Source organism: Oxyura jamaicensis, chromosome 14 (assembly GCF_011077185.1).
Source record: "Oxyura jamaicensis isolate SHBP4307 breed ruddy duck chromosome 14, BPBGC_Ojam_1.0, whole genome shotgun sequence".
Classification (NCBI taxonomy): Eukaryota; Metazoa; Chordata; class Aves; order Anseriformes; family Anatidae; genus Oxyura; species Oxyura jamaicensis.
The window spans coordinates 3,045,781-3,060,719 of NC_048906.1; the positions used below are offsets into that span (position 1 = coordinate 3,045,781).

The window sequence follows — 14,939 nt, forward strand, 5'->3', positions numbered from 1 at the left end:
CACACAGGTCCTGCAGGGACCGGCTGTCTTGTGACCAGGCACCAGCCTGGGGATGTCTGAGGGAGCTGGCACGGCTGCAGCGCTCCGTGCCGGTCCGTGCCCAAGCAGGACCGGTTTGTCCCGGCTGAGCAAAGCTGCTGGCTGAAGGTTAGAGGAAAGCGGAGTAAAAATCCCCTGGGAGGCACCAGGGAGAAGGTGGAGAAGGGCTCTGCTGGGCTCCTACACCTGCTGCTGCAAAAGCGGTGTGAGATTGCTGGAGATGGGGACGCAAAGCCATGCAGATCCCTGCAGGCTGAGCCCCCAGGTAATTTACAATCCCTCTGGTTCCCAGCCAGCCGTGGGTGCCTTGTGAGCACGGTTTCAGCTCTGAGTTTCTCAGCTCACCCCCGTCCATCAGCCCCTGGCCCCAGAGCAAGCACGGGAGCCACGGAGACCCCCACAGGGCAGAGACCTTGTCCTTCTCCTCCTGCTGGGATGGAGCCGTGGCAGGGCAGGGGAGGTGGCTGCCCATGGGGTTTCTGCTGCCCTGGGGTCCCCGAGTTTCTCCCCGCCTCCCTTCTGAGCCGTTTCTGCAGTGCAGCTCGTAAACAGCTGTGAAACGGAGGGGAGAGGAGAGAAGATAAAAATAACGGCAGCGGGAGCGGGTTTGAAGTAAATAGCAGCACAACATCAAAGAGGAGGGGGAGCGATGCTCCGCGGAGGTATTTATAGCCAACTTTGTGCTTCCTGGGGGATAAACCTGCCTGCCCCACTGGGAGCCTCATCCCTCGCCCCCACGAGCACATTTCTGTCCCAGACCTGCACGTCTCCCTTCCCGGGGGGGCCGGGGTGCTTTAAGCCCCGGGTGGCACGGCACCCACGCGGCTTTTAGGGACAATTTGGGGAAGGGCTGATGGCCCCACCAGGCTCTCCGTGGCGCTGGGTGCATGCTGCAGGGGCTGTCACACGCAGCACGAGGCATCCCCCTCCCACCGGCTTTGTCCCCCTGCCGAGTCCTGGAGGAGGGTTTTCTGCCCTCCACGACGCTCCTGGGTGCCAGGTCTGAGAGCGGGGCTGCTTGGGGGGGGACTCGAGGTGACGCAGGGTGTCCTCCATCACCCCTGCCCATTAGGTGCCCATTAGGCGGCTCGGCTCCGACACCTGCCTGCTCGGCTAATGGGGTCACCCTAATAACACGCCGCGTGTGCCTGGAGCTACGCAGCACCCCTGGCCTGAAGATGCCTGGAGGAGTTTCTCGGAGGCTGGTTCAGCCTCAGGTTTGTGCACCGTACAGGAAAAGGTGCTGGGAGTCACTTGGAGGCACAGGGAAAGCTGCCCTGCTCCCCCCGAGCTGCTGCATGGGGATGGACCCACAGGGAAATGGGGTGCCTGCGGTGTGGGATGTGTTTGTGGGCAGGTGACGTGGTTTTAGTGACCTTTGCAGCTGCCTCCTGCTTTGGGAAGCCAGCTTGCCTTAAAGCATTAGTCCCCGCGGAAGGGACTTTGGAGGGATTTAAACGGTTTGGGGGATTATTGAGGGCTTAAGGGGAGAGCAGAGTGGCAATAAACCCTGCAGCCGGCTGTGCAGGATCAGGGCATTTAGGAGAAGAGAAAGCTCGGGGGGATTTCTGCCCCCGAAGCCATGAAATCTCCTCCTCCGCTCTCCCCAGCTGCGGCGGCGTGGGTGCTGCTGCTCCCTCATCAGACCCGAGGTTTGCAATTAAGCGACACGGAGCGCCTCGGGGACACAGCCTGCTCTCGGAGCTGAGCTCAGATGAGTTTAGGGGAGGGAAGAGAGCTGATTTCCCACTTAGCAGACAGGTCACGAGCGGCGAATTCATTGATCCCAGAAAGCAAAGCCTCCGCTTCGTTAGAGACGCGCCGGTGATGAAGGCAGCCTCGGGCAGCGGGGAAGCTGCGGTGAATCCTTCCCCAAATGTTGACTCTGCCGGGCTCTGCGCCTCTGACCGCCGTTTGGAGGGCTCCATCCCACATTGCTTGGCTCCGTGGCACGCCAAAGCTTGACAAGACCCTCATGCGGGTCTCGCTTGCTGTGCTCCCGAGCCAGGACCTTGTGGATGCAAAATGTTTTCCCGGTGAAGGCAAGGGGGCCGTTGCTGTTCCCCTCTGCCTGCAGGGAGGACGGATCCTGCTCTGCCCTCCGCTGCCTCTCCGATTTGCCCTGCCCGGCTCAGCTCTCCCCGCAGGGAGGTTTCCTCGCTGGCTCCTGCCAAGAGCTGCTGGCAGGAACGTCCCAGTGCCCTTCAGCACAGCTGCTCAAGACAGCAGATGGGGACGTGGGCTGTCGCTGTGCCAGACCGGTCGCTCTGCAAACCTGGTTCGGGAGAAGCCGTGCGTTAGGCGAGTAGCTCCATCTACCCCTGAAGTTCCCATTTCCCCGTGTAAATACCCACCGAGGTATTACTGGGAGCCCAGCAGGAGTTGCTTCACCGGGAGGTGAGCGCTGCCCACGAGCTGGACCGCGGCCCCGCGCCGTCCCCTCCCCTGCATCACGACTCGCGCCCACCGGGCACCGCACGAGCCAGCACGATGAAAACACCCACGGGCGAAAAAGCAGGGGAAGGACTCAGAGGCCTGCGAGCCTTCGATGTGAAGATTTTGGAGGTTTTCCCCGGTTCTCCGCGGGGACGCGGCTTTTAAGATTCCTGTTCTCCAGGGAACCGCGTTACGCTGCTGGCTCGGGGCAGGGATGCGTCACGCTGCTCCTACGGGTGTCGGGACTTCTCGCTGGTGATTTTTTTTTTTTCAATAAGCCTCCCCCGTGGGCAACCATCGCTGCGTGCCATCACTGCGCCCCCTCCCAGCACGACTCTGTGCTGGCTCCTGCCAGGGAGGAGATGCCTGGCAATCCGCCCCGCTGCCAGCACGGGCATCTCCAGCCTGCAGTGGCAACAAGCCCCCTGCCCCGCCACGCATCCCCTTTGCGGGAGCTCTCCTCCCGGGGCCGATGTTCAACAACTGCTCCAGGGGCAGATCTCGAGCTCCCAAGCGCTTGGCTCCGGTTTCTGGCTCACGCCGGCGCACGGAGCTGGAAGCACAGCGTGCCCAGCCCTGCTTTCAGTCGGAGCAGCTCAAGCTTTTGGAGAATTTGGGTATGCAGAGCTGATCAGGGCCCCTCTGCATCCCTGGGCTTTCACGGGGAGGCAAGGAGCAGTCGGGGCACGCAAAGCAGCAGCTGCTGCTCCAGATTTACGGGGCTCAGGATCCGTGCGAGACCCCAGCATTAACTGGGGTGTAAGCGGGAGCAGCGTCTGACCCGCATGCCGTATGTTCCCAACCCGCCACATTCAATCAAGCCTAATAAAATTAATAGGGGAGTATTGAAAAATCTTGTGATTAATTCTTTATGATCTGTAATAGGGGAGCTGTGTGCCAATTACTCGAGTAAATCATTCATCAGAATATAAATAGAGATAACCTCCAGCACAAACACTAGAGGATTTCCACCAGGATTGCAGGTCTGGATTGCAGCATTACACCGCCGGTGACAACACGTTATCTGATGGAGGACAGGAGCAGCTGCAATCCCGGGGCTGCCTGGCCTGCCCAAGGTTTCAGCTCCGTGTCCCAGCACTATTTGTTTCTGCCGAGCCTTGCAATGCAGCCCTGTTTGTTTACGGCGTGTTTTGATGCTCCGTCTTTGATCTGCATGACCCGTCGGTCCAAAGCCCTCGCAGGTTTGCAAGGGTTAAGCCCGATGGGGTCAGCTTCACTTCGTGGAAGGTTTGAACCTGCGGGCCATGACACAGCCCTCGGGGAAGGGACACAAAGCACTGGGGAGAGAGGCCCCAGAGCCACGCTGCTCCCATGGGAGCTCCGTCAACGAGGGACACGGCTGGGTGGCATCAGGCGGGTGGTGGGATCGAGGAGAAGCCCCAGTTGCCAGCAGAAGCAGCCCTTCCTGGTGACCACACCAGTGGCCAAAGCTCGCTAGGGATGAACATCGATTCTGCCTCATTTGGCTGGAGGGATGGGAAAGAAGGGGACTGCAAGAGCTGCAAGGCAAGCAGAGGAGCTTGTGGGCTTGTCCTGCTTCTCAAGGGGCGGCAGAAAGTCACCCGGGGAGCGTTTTTTCCTTTTTCTCAGTGTGGAAATAAATCATTTGGCCTGGAAACTTCCTCCTGGGCTTTTAAGGAGTCTAAATTAACTTGTGCTCTTGGCTGGTGTTTTCCAGTGCCCCATTTCCGAAGGAAACCCACCTGAAGGCACTCCGTGCCCTGGGAGTCCCGCCGTCTCCTTGCGCTCAGGGACTCCGAAATGCTCCTGAGCCAAACCACAGCTTGCTGAGCCACGGCACCCTGCTAAACCTGACAGCAAGCATCCTCCACCGGACTGCTGCTCACACACATTGCTGACCTGCACGCAGTCGGCGTGGAAAAGGCACAGAGCCCCTCGGCACGGCTGCAGCAGACGCCTGCGGAAGCAATGTCAGCTGCACAAACCCCATGCGCCATCGGTGCCCCCTCCAGCAGCTCCTCGCCCCTCTCCCTGATGACTTTAAGTGCTCTCTACCCACGCAGGCATTCTGCAAGTCCGTATTCATCCAGGGTGACCCCCTCGGGGCTGTGATGGGATTTAAAAGGCCGCTGCGAGGGTTCCAGCTGAGAAGGGACTCGGGAATGCTGAGGGCAGTGCCCTCTTCCTTAGCTCAGCGCTCGGAAACAGAGTGCTGCATAAAAGGCACACCACGGGGAGAAGGGGAGGGATGGGGACACAAAGGAAGAGCCAGCCCTGCAGAAAGCCCTCTTTGTCTCCTGCACAGCAGCCAGGATATTTCCGAGAGGCAGGACGGAGGCCGGTGCAAACATCCCCATCCCTCTTACGGGGGAAAACATCCCCTCAACAGGGGATTCGGCAGTGGGAGCAGCGTGGGGACCCTGCTGTTCCCCCTGCTGAGCTGGTGGGAAGGCAGGGGGTCGTTGAGCAAGGAGCTGGTGGGTGCTGCCCCCCTCCCCTGCAGGGTGCCCCCCAGCGTGGGGTGACAGGATGTGACAGCCCAGCTCTCCCCCATGAATAACGATTTTCAGCTCCTGCCCCGTGTTTTTTCCCCAACAATTTTAAAGGAAACTCAGAGTCAGCGATTTCAGCTCCTGCCCCATGTTTCCCCCCCAAAAAGCTTTATTATTCAGCTCCTCTTCGTTTCAGGTCCAGCTCATTTTTCTCAACTCCTTTCCCATGATTTTACCTTTTCCTCCCCCATTTCCTCTCCTGTACGTCAAGTCTCAGCTCCTTCCCGGTGATTTCAGCTCTTGCCCCATGTTTCCCCCCAAAAGGTTTAAAAAGAAACTCAGAGTCAGAGATTTCAGCTCTTGCCCCGTGTTTCCCCCCAAAAGCTTTATTGTCCTCCCAGCTTGCCGTGGTGTCCTTGTCCTCTCCCAGCCAGCCACGCAGACAGCACAGGGACATCCTCCCCTTGCCGCACAGAGGCCCGTTTGGAGAACATTCCTCCTTGCTAACTCCCTCCCCGGGGTGACATTTCCTCCTTTCTGAGCACTGCCGTCACTGCTCTCCCCACGGCGTCCCCTTCACCCTCCCCTCTGCCCCAAGGACCCAGCTGGTGGGACTTGCAAAATAAACATCCTCCTGCGCTCCAGCCTGGGAGATGGCAGAGGCGATAATTACACACTCAACGCAGCAAAATTATCCAGCGCGAGGGAGAAGAGGCCGGAAGCAGCTGGAGATAATCCGTTCGGGGAACGCTGCTCCCACCCACAGCGCTTTCACGTACCTCTCACCCCAAACCAGCCAGCGCTGCAATTTCTCCCGTGAATGCGTTCGTAGGGCCCAGGCAGGATGGGATCCAGCCTCGTGCGAGAGCCCGGAGCGCAGGAGCTGGTGCTGCAGGCAGGGAAATGGGGATGCAGAGAGGGATTTGGATGAGCGGAGTTAGAGAAACCTGGTTTCCCACTCAGCCGAGCCGTCACTGGGCTTCCCAGCATCTTTCAAGCACAACCTCAAAGGACGGTGTTTTGCCAGCGAGGGCTGCACGTGAGCCACTACTCGTTCATGTTTTTGGTGCCTGTCCAGGCACATGTGCATGGATCTCGCATCCCCTTCCCCACCACCGCTTCCGAGAGAACTCTGGAAGGGACGTTTGCAGCTTACTCGTAGCACTGCCTTCCTACCAAACTCCTTGTTGAAACGAATGTATTCCTCCTCAAACGAAGGTCTGTCAAACTGGATGGTCCACACTGAGACCCTCTGGGGTCCGCAGGGATGATCCTACCTGAACTCCCACACACAGGACCGATTCCCACCAGCTGCACCGACCCGAAACATCTCGGAGAGGAGAGCAGAAAAGAAATAAGGCCGGTAATAATAATCGCAATCATTAAAAATAGTACCACCCTCTGAAGGGAATGGGGCACGCTGAATCATCCGTAAAATACATCCAGACCCGACGGGTTGAAATTTTGCCCTGGGATGAGCAATACTGGGCACGCAGCGATTCCAGCAGCAATTTCTGTACCAGAAACCCTGTTTCTGGCCCCAAACGCTGACCTGTGTTGGAACGCAGCACAAACCCAGTGCTCTTTTCCAAGCCCCACACTTTGCCTGTGCTCTCTCCGTATGTTTGGCCCCGTAGGGCTGTGAGGGTCCCACAGAGCCCTACAGCAGCCCCCACTTCTCCCTGACATCCTGGGGGCCTCAGAGCCCCTCGCCCCCCTCCCCAAACCCCTCTGCACCACACCACCGACCCCATCCCCTTCCTCCACCGGCACTGCATCCCCCCGACCCCACGGGGGCCAAACCCACCGCCCCCCTCACCCCGGGGGGCTGCAGGCGGTCCCGTTCTCCTCCATCACCCCCCCCCCGCCCCTTTCCCCCCCCCCCCCTTCTTCTTCCCCTCGCTTGCTTCACCGGGGCGAAGTCCAGCAGCCTCCAGCTCCCCCCTCGGCAGCCGGACACACGCCGGGAGCCCCGCGACGGAGGCGGCGAGCTCGGTGGGTGCTTCCCCGGGAGGGGGGCGGCCATGCCCCGGCCCCGCAAGGCCCCGCAGGCCCCGCTCGGGCCCGGCCTCTCCCCGCCCGTCCGCGGCGTCCTCTGGGCCCTGTAGTCCTGCCGGTGGCTGCCGAGGGAGGACTACACTTCCCGGCACCGCCGCCTTGTGCTCGGCGTGGTGCTGGTGGTGGGGAAGGAGGTGGGGGGTGCAGGGTCGCCCCCCCCCCCCCCTCCCCGGTCATGGCCCTGCGGCCCGGCCCCGGGGACGAGCGGGGCCCCGCGGGCGGCCGGCGGGGAGCGGGGCCGCGGTGGTGGCCGAGGGATTGCTGCAGCGGGCTGGGAGGCCTGGACTACGGGCAGGTACCGGGATAAGGGCCGGGGTTGGGGGGGGGGGGGGGGATGCGGAGGGGCTGTGGGGGTGCCCCCAGCCCTTCCCGGCCCGACCCCGGTCTGGGGTTCGGGGGGGTTTTGGCCATGCCGAGGGGGGTGGGATGGCGCCGTGCCCGCTCTGGGTGTCGGGATGTTTGTGCGGGGCACGATGCTGGAGGCTTTGGGGTCCTGCTGGCCTCATCGGGGCTGGGAAGGCAGCGGCTGGTGGCGAGGTCACCGTGGCCGGGTGCCCCGCGTCCTCGCTGCCACGCTGCTGCGGTAGCGGCGCTGCCAACGCGCTGGTCCGTGCGGTGCCCAGCGTGCCAGGAACGCCAGGGTGAAGGCTGCGGGGCTGCTGAGCAGCCCTGGCATCGCATCGCTGCCCGGTGCCACCTCTGAGCAGGGGCGTTTGTATGGGCAATAAACCATCGGGCTGCTGCAGGTGGAGCAAATTCCTGGAAATCTGCAGGGATGCTCAGCACCATGCCTGCACGGTGCTTGAGGTGCTTCCCGTGGCCCTTCCCGGCGCTAATTGCTGCTCAAGACACGATTTCATGCCCCGGCTGTGTGGCGAGGGTCACATCCCTACAGCACCTAGTGGGGCAAACCCCTCCTGATGCCACCACCACAGCTGGGTGGCCGTGCAGCTCTCATCCGCCCTGAATTTGGGGCCTTGCAGCATCCGAGCAAGCAGCGTTTGCCACCGGGAGCTCCTCCGAGATGCGGTTATTTATCACCTGTCAGGGAGGAGGGGGCAAAGTTGGATGTTCTGTGCTCGTTACGCGGTTGTCTCAGCAGCTTGCAGAGACAGCTCATCCTAATGGGCTCCCCTTTTATCCCGAAAAGCACACACCAGGCACAGGCCAATCTGCTTCCCGCTGGCAGCAGCGAATTTGGTTGTTCAGGAGGAGAAAAGAAGGTGAGCGCGATGTTAACGATGCTGCCACCCAGGAGTTAGTAGGTCAAGAAGCTTTTGTTCAGCCCGTGCTGGCGGTGTGCTCAGCGCTGTGTGAAACAAGAGGAAAGAAGCTGTCCTGGTCCCGGGGGTTTGCCATTGAAGCAGGACCGGACAGTTCGGCCCCGGCGGCTTTCTCGGTGCCCAGGTTATGGCTTGGCAGCTTGAAGGGACAAGGTCTGGTGGTGAAGGGCTGCACGGGGGTGACAGGAGGAATGGGGACAGGGTGAGGAGAAGTCCCGGGGGCTCTCACTTTGTTCAGTGCTCTCCCCCGGGGCACTCGGTGGTGGTCTAAGGGCTGCGGGCAAATCGGTGCGAGGATCCCCCCGCCTGCCCCTAGCGATTCAACCTTTGCTCTCGCACTTCGTCCTCTGGGCGGTCGTTCGGCCGTGAGGGGACACCAGGCTGAGCAGCCCCTCTCCGTGACTGCTGTCACTGCCCCGGTTCCTTGGAAGAAGCCCCGAGGAGCCCGCGGGAGCTTCTCTTCTGGACAGGAGAGGTCACGCTGCTGCCTTTTTCCAGCCCTTCCCGTCCCCTGGCATCGAGGGACTAACAAACACAGCTGTGTTTGGGAAGCAAAATCCTTCCACGTCTCAATGTTGTCTTGGTTTTGATTCAAGTGAGGGAAAGGCTCGGGCCGGGCTATTTTGTCTTTTGTTTTCAAAGTTTTTGGCAAAAAAAAAAAAAAAAAAAAAAAAGGCGCTGGCTGTTTTTCATCCACATACCACTGCAAGGAGAGGGGGAGGGCTGGGGAAGCAGCATGGCTTACTGCACGTAAAAACGCTGACAGGGAGCTGTCCTGGGAAAAATGTCTCCTAAAAGGAAGTAGGGGGAGAAACATAAAGGAAAAAAAGGAGGAAAACCAGCAAGCTTTAAGGGTTTTCTTTTGTTTTTGTTATATACGACCCGCAAGTCTTTTGCTGCTAATGATGCAAATGCATCCTCGCACGCTGTGCAGCGGGTTGGCATCGGTCTTGTGCAATGGAAGGCGAGTTGGAGGCTGCACGGTGCGGGGCTCGGAGTGTCCGTCCTCTTTCCCCGGGGTGCAAGGAGGCCGTGAAGCGGTGTCCCCTTCCCTGCGGCTCAGAAGCACGTAGGGTTTCCCAGCTGCCCTGTAGCGCTGGTGCCCATCCTCACAGCAGTGCCTGCGTCCTCCTGGACCCTGCTGCAGACACGGGGCTCCCTGAGGCATGGGGGAGCCAGTTTGGGGGAGCCCCCACCCCTCTTTTTGGCTTTGCACCCTGAGCTTTGCAAGATTTAAGGATGCCTTGCTTGGGGACATTGAAAGATTCATCCTTTCCTGCAGGGCGTTTGGTTTGGGACGAAGACACCCCCTTTGGGTATGACGCTCGGTGCCCCCGCAGGCACCCCCGCCCCCAATAACTGCCTGTCTCCCCCCAGGTGGATGTTACAGCCATGGCGCAGCTCTTCGGCTACGTGGACGTGACCGACTCCGGCTTCATTGCAGCCATCCTCTCTATCGCCTTCAACCCATTCTTCTGGAACGTGGTAAGAGCCGCTTGCGTACCGGCCACACCATTGTTTTTAGCTCTCCTTTGCCAGCTGACATGGGGATGGATCCCCTTTGGGCTGTGCCGAGCAGCCCCCTACCTCTTCCAAACACCCCTAAATCATCTCTCTTTCAGAAGCCCTGTAATCCTCCCCACTGGCGGTGGTGTTTATTGCTCTGGGAACAGGAGGCCAGAGGAGAAACCGCCTCTGGGGAAGTCTGCTGGGCTGGGTGGGGAGAGCTGTGCCCAGGTCGCAGGCACTAGAAGTGGGCGAGCAGGGAGCTGTGCTGTCTCCTGGGGACAGCGGTGGCTGTGAGAGATGTGGCAGAGGACAGAAAGGTAGGAACCGAGCTCAGGAGAGGGGAAAGAGCAGGCAAACCCATCCTTCAGCCACCTCCGGCTGCAGCCGCTGGGCACTGGTCACCCCCCGCACTGGGGGATGCTCTGGGTGCGTTGCCTGCTGCTTCTCCTCGAAGCTCGTTGACAGGCGGTTGTGCGGGTGCAGGAAACAAAACCAGACAGCCAAAAAAGTTACCCTGAAGAAATCCCCCCACCATCACGCTGCAAAGTCTGGCGAAGAGCTGCAGAGGTGGCAGCGAGCCAGCCCGAAGCGTGGGTAGGGTACCTGGGCACAGGTGACGCTCGCTGCCTCTGTGGGTTGCTGCTGGGCACCACAGCGCTTCAGGAGCTGAGGCTGGAAGAGTTTTCTCTTCCCTTTATCACTGCGGTTTGCCACCTTCCCTACAAGAGCAGCGAGAAACCATCACTGCTGCGCGAGCACTGCAGAGCCAACGCGCCAGGACGGCGAAGGCACAAGTTCCTGCAGCATCCTCTGCAGCGCAGCTGAGGTCTGGGGACGAAGCCTCCTCCCTGCAAGCACTCATGGAAACGGGATGTCAGCGCAGCCAAGATTCCAGAAGCCGCCTGCCAAAGCTCCCCGCAGCGCTTCTCACCCTGGGGAAGTCTCCTTAAAAAGGCCTTGTTTTTCCAGAGGGGGAGGACTCGGCGCTCTCCGAGCGCGGGGGCTCTTGAGATCGTCTCACGCTGGGCTTTGGAAAAGCGAGGCTCTCCTAGCCGTGAGTCACTGTGGAAACCTCTGTCGGAGTTCTTTGTTGCAGCCTCCCTAATTTTTCATGCAACTCGTTATTAAAAAGCCTCACGGTGTCTGAAATGCGAGCTAGAATATGCCACGTTATTTCAGCTGTGGAGTCATCGTTCAGCACAAAGAAGCACTGAACAAGAAGATTCGGGATGTGGTCTCCGGGGGAAGAGACAGGCTCCAGCGAGAAGCTGCGTGAAAAGGGGGAAGGAAAAGGTCCTTTATTGGCGTCTGCTGCTCTGCCTGTGACTCGCGGGATGCCTGCAGCTCGGGAAATAGCGCTGCTTTTTGGATCAAGAGCTGGGCTGCTGTTAAAGGACGGGGAAAGCTGATGTAACAGCAGGAAGTTCGTTGCGGCGGGTTGCTGCCGTCCCCTCTCCGCGTCTGAAGAGCATTGCCGTTGGCGGCAGGTGGCACTGCAAGCAAGTCGTGCGGGGAGCCGAAGGCTTCTCTGCATGGGTTTGCAGTGAGCAACCTGAGCTGGCGTGCTGAGGGGAAGCTCCGGGGAGGCGAGCGTGGCACTGGACGTTTCTCAGCTGCAGAGGGCCAGGTGCCTGGCGCAGTCCATGTGCCTCCATCCACACGCTTGTGCTCCCCGGTCCCCCGGCATCTCTCTGACCTTTTCAGGCCCTTCCAGGTTCTGGCTCGCACCAGGCACTCAAAGGCTGGTGCAAGGGTGCTGGGGGACCTGCAGCCCTGTGCAAGCCCCTGTTGTCAAGTGCATCTTACCAAGAGTGGCTCCAGCCATGCCTGAATTTTCCCTAGCCTGTCTGTCTGATTACTGTCCCCTGCCCGCACCGAGCCAGAAGCTCTTCTTTCTTTCTCTACATCCCTGCACAGGCTCCCTTTGTCTTTTTTTCTCTTTGAGTTCCTTCCCAGCAGCCGAGCTCGTCTCTGCATCTGAATTACTTTGTCTGGGCTTGCGAGAGCCTTCGTGCAAAGCAGGGTTTCTGGGCAGTGCCAGGCACCCTCTGCTCTCAGTGCTTACCAAGCAGTGTGGGACCCTGGTCAAAACACCTCCTGTGCGTGAAATTCCCGATCTGGGTAGAAATCGGGTGGAGATGCACTGATTTAGTTGAGCGTCTTAATTCCCTCTTGCTGCTGAACTCCGGCCAGGTCTGCCTCTTGCAAAGCTTGGCGCCGGGTTGTCCTCGCTGCGCAGTGCCTCTGAATAAATATGTGGTGGGGAAACCCTGCCTCGGCGGGGGCTCGGGCACTGCACAGGCATCTCAGGGCCTCGGGGTAGCGAGCGCTGGCTGCCCTGCTCTCAGCGGTCACGGGGAGTTTGCCCTGCTAAGCACCCGGCGTGTTTCTTTTGGACAAAACTGCAGTGTTCGGAGATGGAGCAAGAGCTACGGAGGCTGTGGAACGGCGTGGCTTCAGAGAAAACCTTCACACTCGTTGGGTCGAGTGGTGTACTTCGTTTAAGAGAGCACTTTAGAGGAGCAGAGCCGAAGAGGAGCAGTTTGCAGGACTCGGGCTGGGCTGGGCTGATGCTCCTTCATTCCACAGGGGGAAGAGTCCCCCCAAAAAGACCACAGGTGTCCCAATTCCTACCCTCCTCCCTGCAGGCATGTCCTGTGAATGTCCCCCTGGGGCCTCCCGCTGCACTTCCCCACCGAACCCAGGGCTCACACCCCCTCCTCTCCTTCCCCGCATCGGTGCCAATTAAAACCCAGCTCATCCCTGGGTGGCCCCCAGCTGATGTTATCCGCGGCACAGCCTGGACGTGCTCCTGCTCTATTCACCTCTTTTTTCCTCTCCTCCTCATGCTGCCTCTTGCTTTCCCACCCGCTGGGGCTGTTACGAAAGGAGCCGCTGGGTGCCACGCTCCCACGTGAGGCCCCGAAAAGCAGCAGCGGAGCCGTTCCAGGAGGAAAGTTGCTCGAACTGCCCGAGGATGTTGAGGGCAGCCGGGAGACCTGAGCCCTGGTGGGGCCCTTGAGGGGCACCTGGCGAGGAGGAGGCGTGTCGCTGGAGCCCTGCCATAAAACTTTAACGAGGTCGGGGAGGCAGAAACTTCAATAAATCCCATCTGCGTTTGGAAAGCCGCGGGACGATGGGCGAAATTTCCCTTCCGTTGGTAACTAAGGAAGATATCAAATAACAGCTCCTCAGGGACAAACATTTCCAAGGCAGGAGTGGCAGATAACCTGCGTGCTGGAGGCTTTAAAGAGCTCTCCGAGCCTTGGCATACGGGGAGTTTCTAGAAAGCTGGGTGGTTTCCGATGCTGTCTGAACAGCAAGCAGGCAGGTGGCATAGCCGGGAGCCAAGTAGGCTGACGTCCACCACCACGCAAACAGGTTGAAGGAGGGAGCACGTCCATCAGCAACCCTTCTCCTGATTTGAGCCTCTTAAAAGTTTTTTTTTTTTGGCTGGCGTCACGGCCTGATTTAGACGTGGCACATCTTCAGCTGCCGCGCGAGAGCGTGCTCGTCTCCTCACCTCCGGTGACCCCCGCGAAATACCCGTGCATCGCGCAGGAATCCGCAGGGCGAAACCTCAGGTGTCAAGGTTAGGAATGGGATTAGCATAATTTAGCATGATTTATAAAGAAAATAGACCCCATCAGGCAAATGTGATTTTATTCTTCAAGGTTGCAGGTTTTCCTGTTCAGGGTAACGAGATCTCTGTTCTAGAATTTCTGTCAAGTGCTTAAACTGCAGGAGGTTCTGATTAAAGAAGTAGTTGCACAGGGACCTGGGCTGACAACGCCTGGCTCCTGATGGATGTGTATCTCTTGGTTCGTTTATTTTTAATTTCCCTTCCTTTTCTCCTTCTTTGGAGACTAGAGAGAGCTGCCAAGTGGATAAGAAGTGCTTGAGTGGGGCGGAGGGGGAGTTTGCAGGCACCGGCAGCCCAATCTCACCTCCCCCTGACCACTTCTGGCTAAATTCGGAGGAAGGTGCCTGCCGAAAACCTCCCCCTGCTGCTGGGAGCCATCAGGAGCGAGACCCCCGGGAGCAGAACTCGCAGACATTCCGGGGGCAGGAGAAAAACGCCTTCTGCTGAGGGATTTCAGCAGCTCTCGCTGCTTGTCTTGCAGAAGGGGGAGATTGAGAGGTGGCATGATTGCGGCGCGTTAGTACCTGGCTGGGGGAAGGAAATTGCAGCGGAGGAAATGGCCGGCAACCAGCAGCAGGGCGAGGGCTAGGGGGGGCTGCTGGTGGAGGGGGGCTCTGCTCGGCTTCGGCTGCACACAGCTCGAGCATTCGGTGCAGGGCGGGTGGCTGAGGTTTGAAGGATTGGGTAGGTGAGCAAGCCGGAGCGGCTGATTTAATGATCTCTCCGGGCCTGAAAATTCTGCAAATCTGCAAGAGTTTCGTGATCTCCCTGAAAAAAAAAAACCCTCTGCCTGCGTGCAGCTGGGGGTAAGAGCAGGAAAACAGCCCTCAGACATCTTCTGAAAAGTGCTTTTAGGTCCCATCGTAGAAGCCGTGGCACAGTGACAATGGTTATCTGCTTATAGCAGATGCCAGATCAATAGCGGGGCTTCGAGCCACGCTGCAAGGCAACTGACTGCAGCAAGCGGCTCTGCTGGGGTAGATGCTGGGCTCACGACAAGGCTCAGCTTCATTCTTACATCTCCGGTCTTAAAATGTCACCACCAGCTCTGTTCCCTTTCATCCTTTGTGCGGGGAGAGAATCCACATTATTCATAATTGGACTCTCTACCAGGCGGCAATAGCCGTTTTCATTTCCTACAATGCCTGAGAAACAGCGAGGGTTTGCTTTTTTTATTATTATTTTTCTTTTTTTTTTCTCCCCCAAACAGCATTTAGTGGCAATTTTATTCCGAGTGACTTGGTAACGCTTCCCACTCGGGCGGTGACGGCTTCGGAGCGATGCTGTAACCGCGTTGGGATCGATTCTCCCGGCCGTTCTCGTAACGAACGCCCCGGGACTCGGCGTGCTGTGAGTCCCCCGTCCTCTGCACCGTAACTCTGCACCTGCCTGCCTGCTAAATTTAGCGTTCTCAGCGTGTCAGCACCGCTGCGAGCCACATAACAGGCGCCCAAACTGGGTCACATCCTCCGGCCTGCCGGCTGGAGCGACACAATT

General features: G+C 59.1%; 1 protein-coding gene across 4 annotated transcripts in view; it reads left to right on the forward strand.

The window, feature by feature from the left end:
* The first annotated feature begins 6,857 nt into the window (after window positions 1-6,857).
* The window catches only part of PEMT (phosphatidylethanolamine N-methyltransferase), a 38,310-nt gene continuing 30,228 nt past the window's right edge, over window positions 6,858-14,939 (forward strand). For 2 of the 4 annotated variants that reach the window (XM_035339072.1, XM_035339071.1), the window contains exons 1-2: window positions 7,164-7,302; window positions 9,668-9,775. In XM_035339072.1, coding sequence (XP_035194963.1) covers window positions 7,183-7,302; window positions 9,668-9,775 — 228 coding nt within the window. In that variant the 5' untranslated portion in view covers window positions 7,164-7,182. Of the gene's footprint in view, window positions 6,945-7,163; window positions 7,303-9,667; window positions 9,776-14,939 lie in introns of those variants that run through there. The other 2 variants (XM_035339073.1, XM_035339074.1) reach the window with 2 other exon arrangements.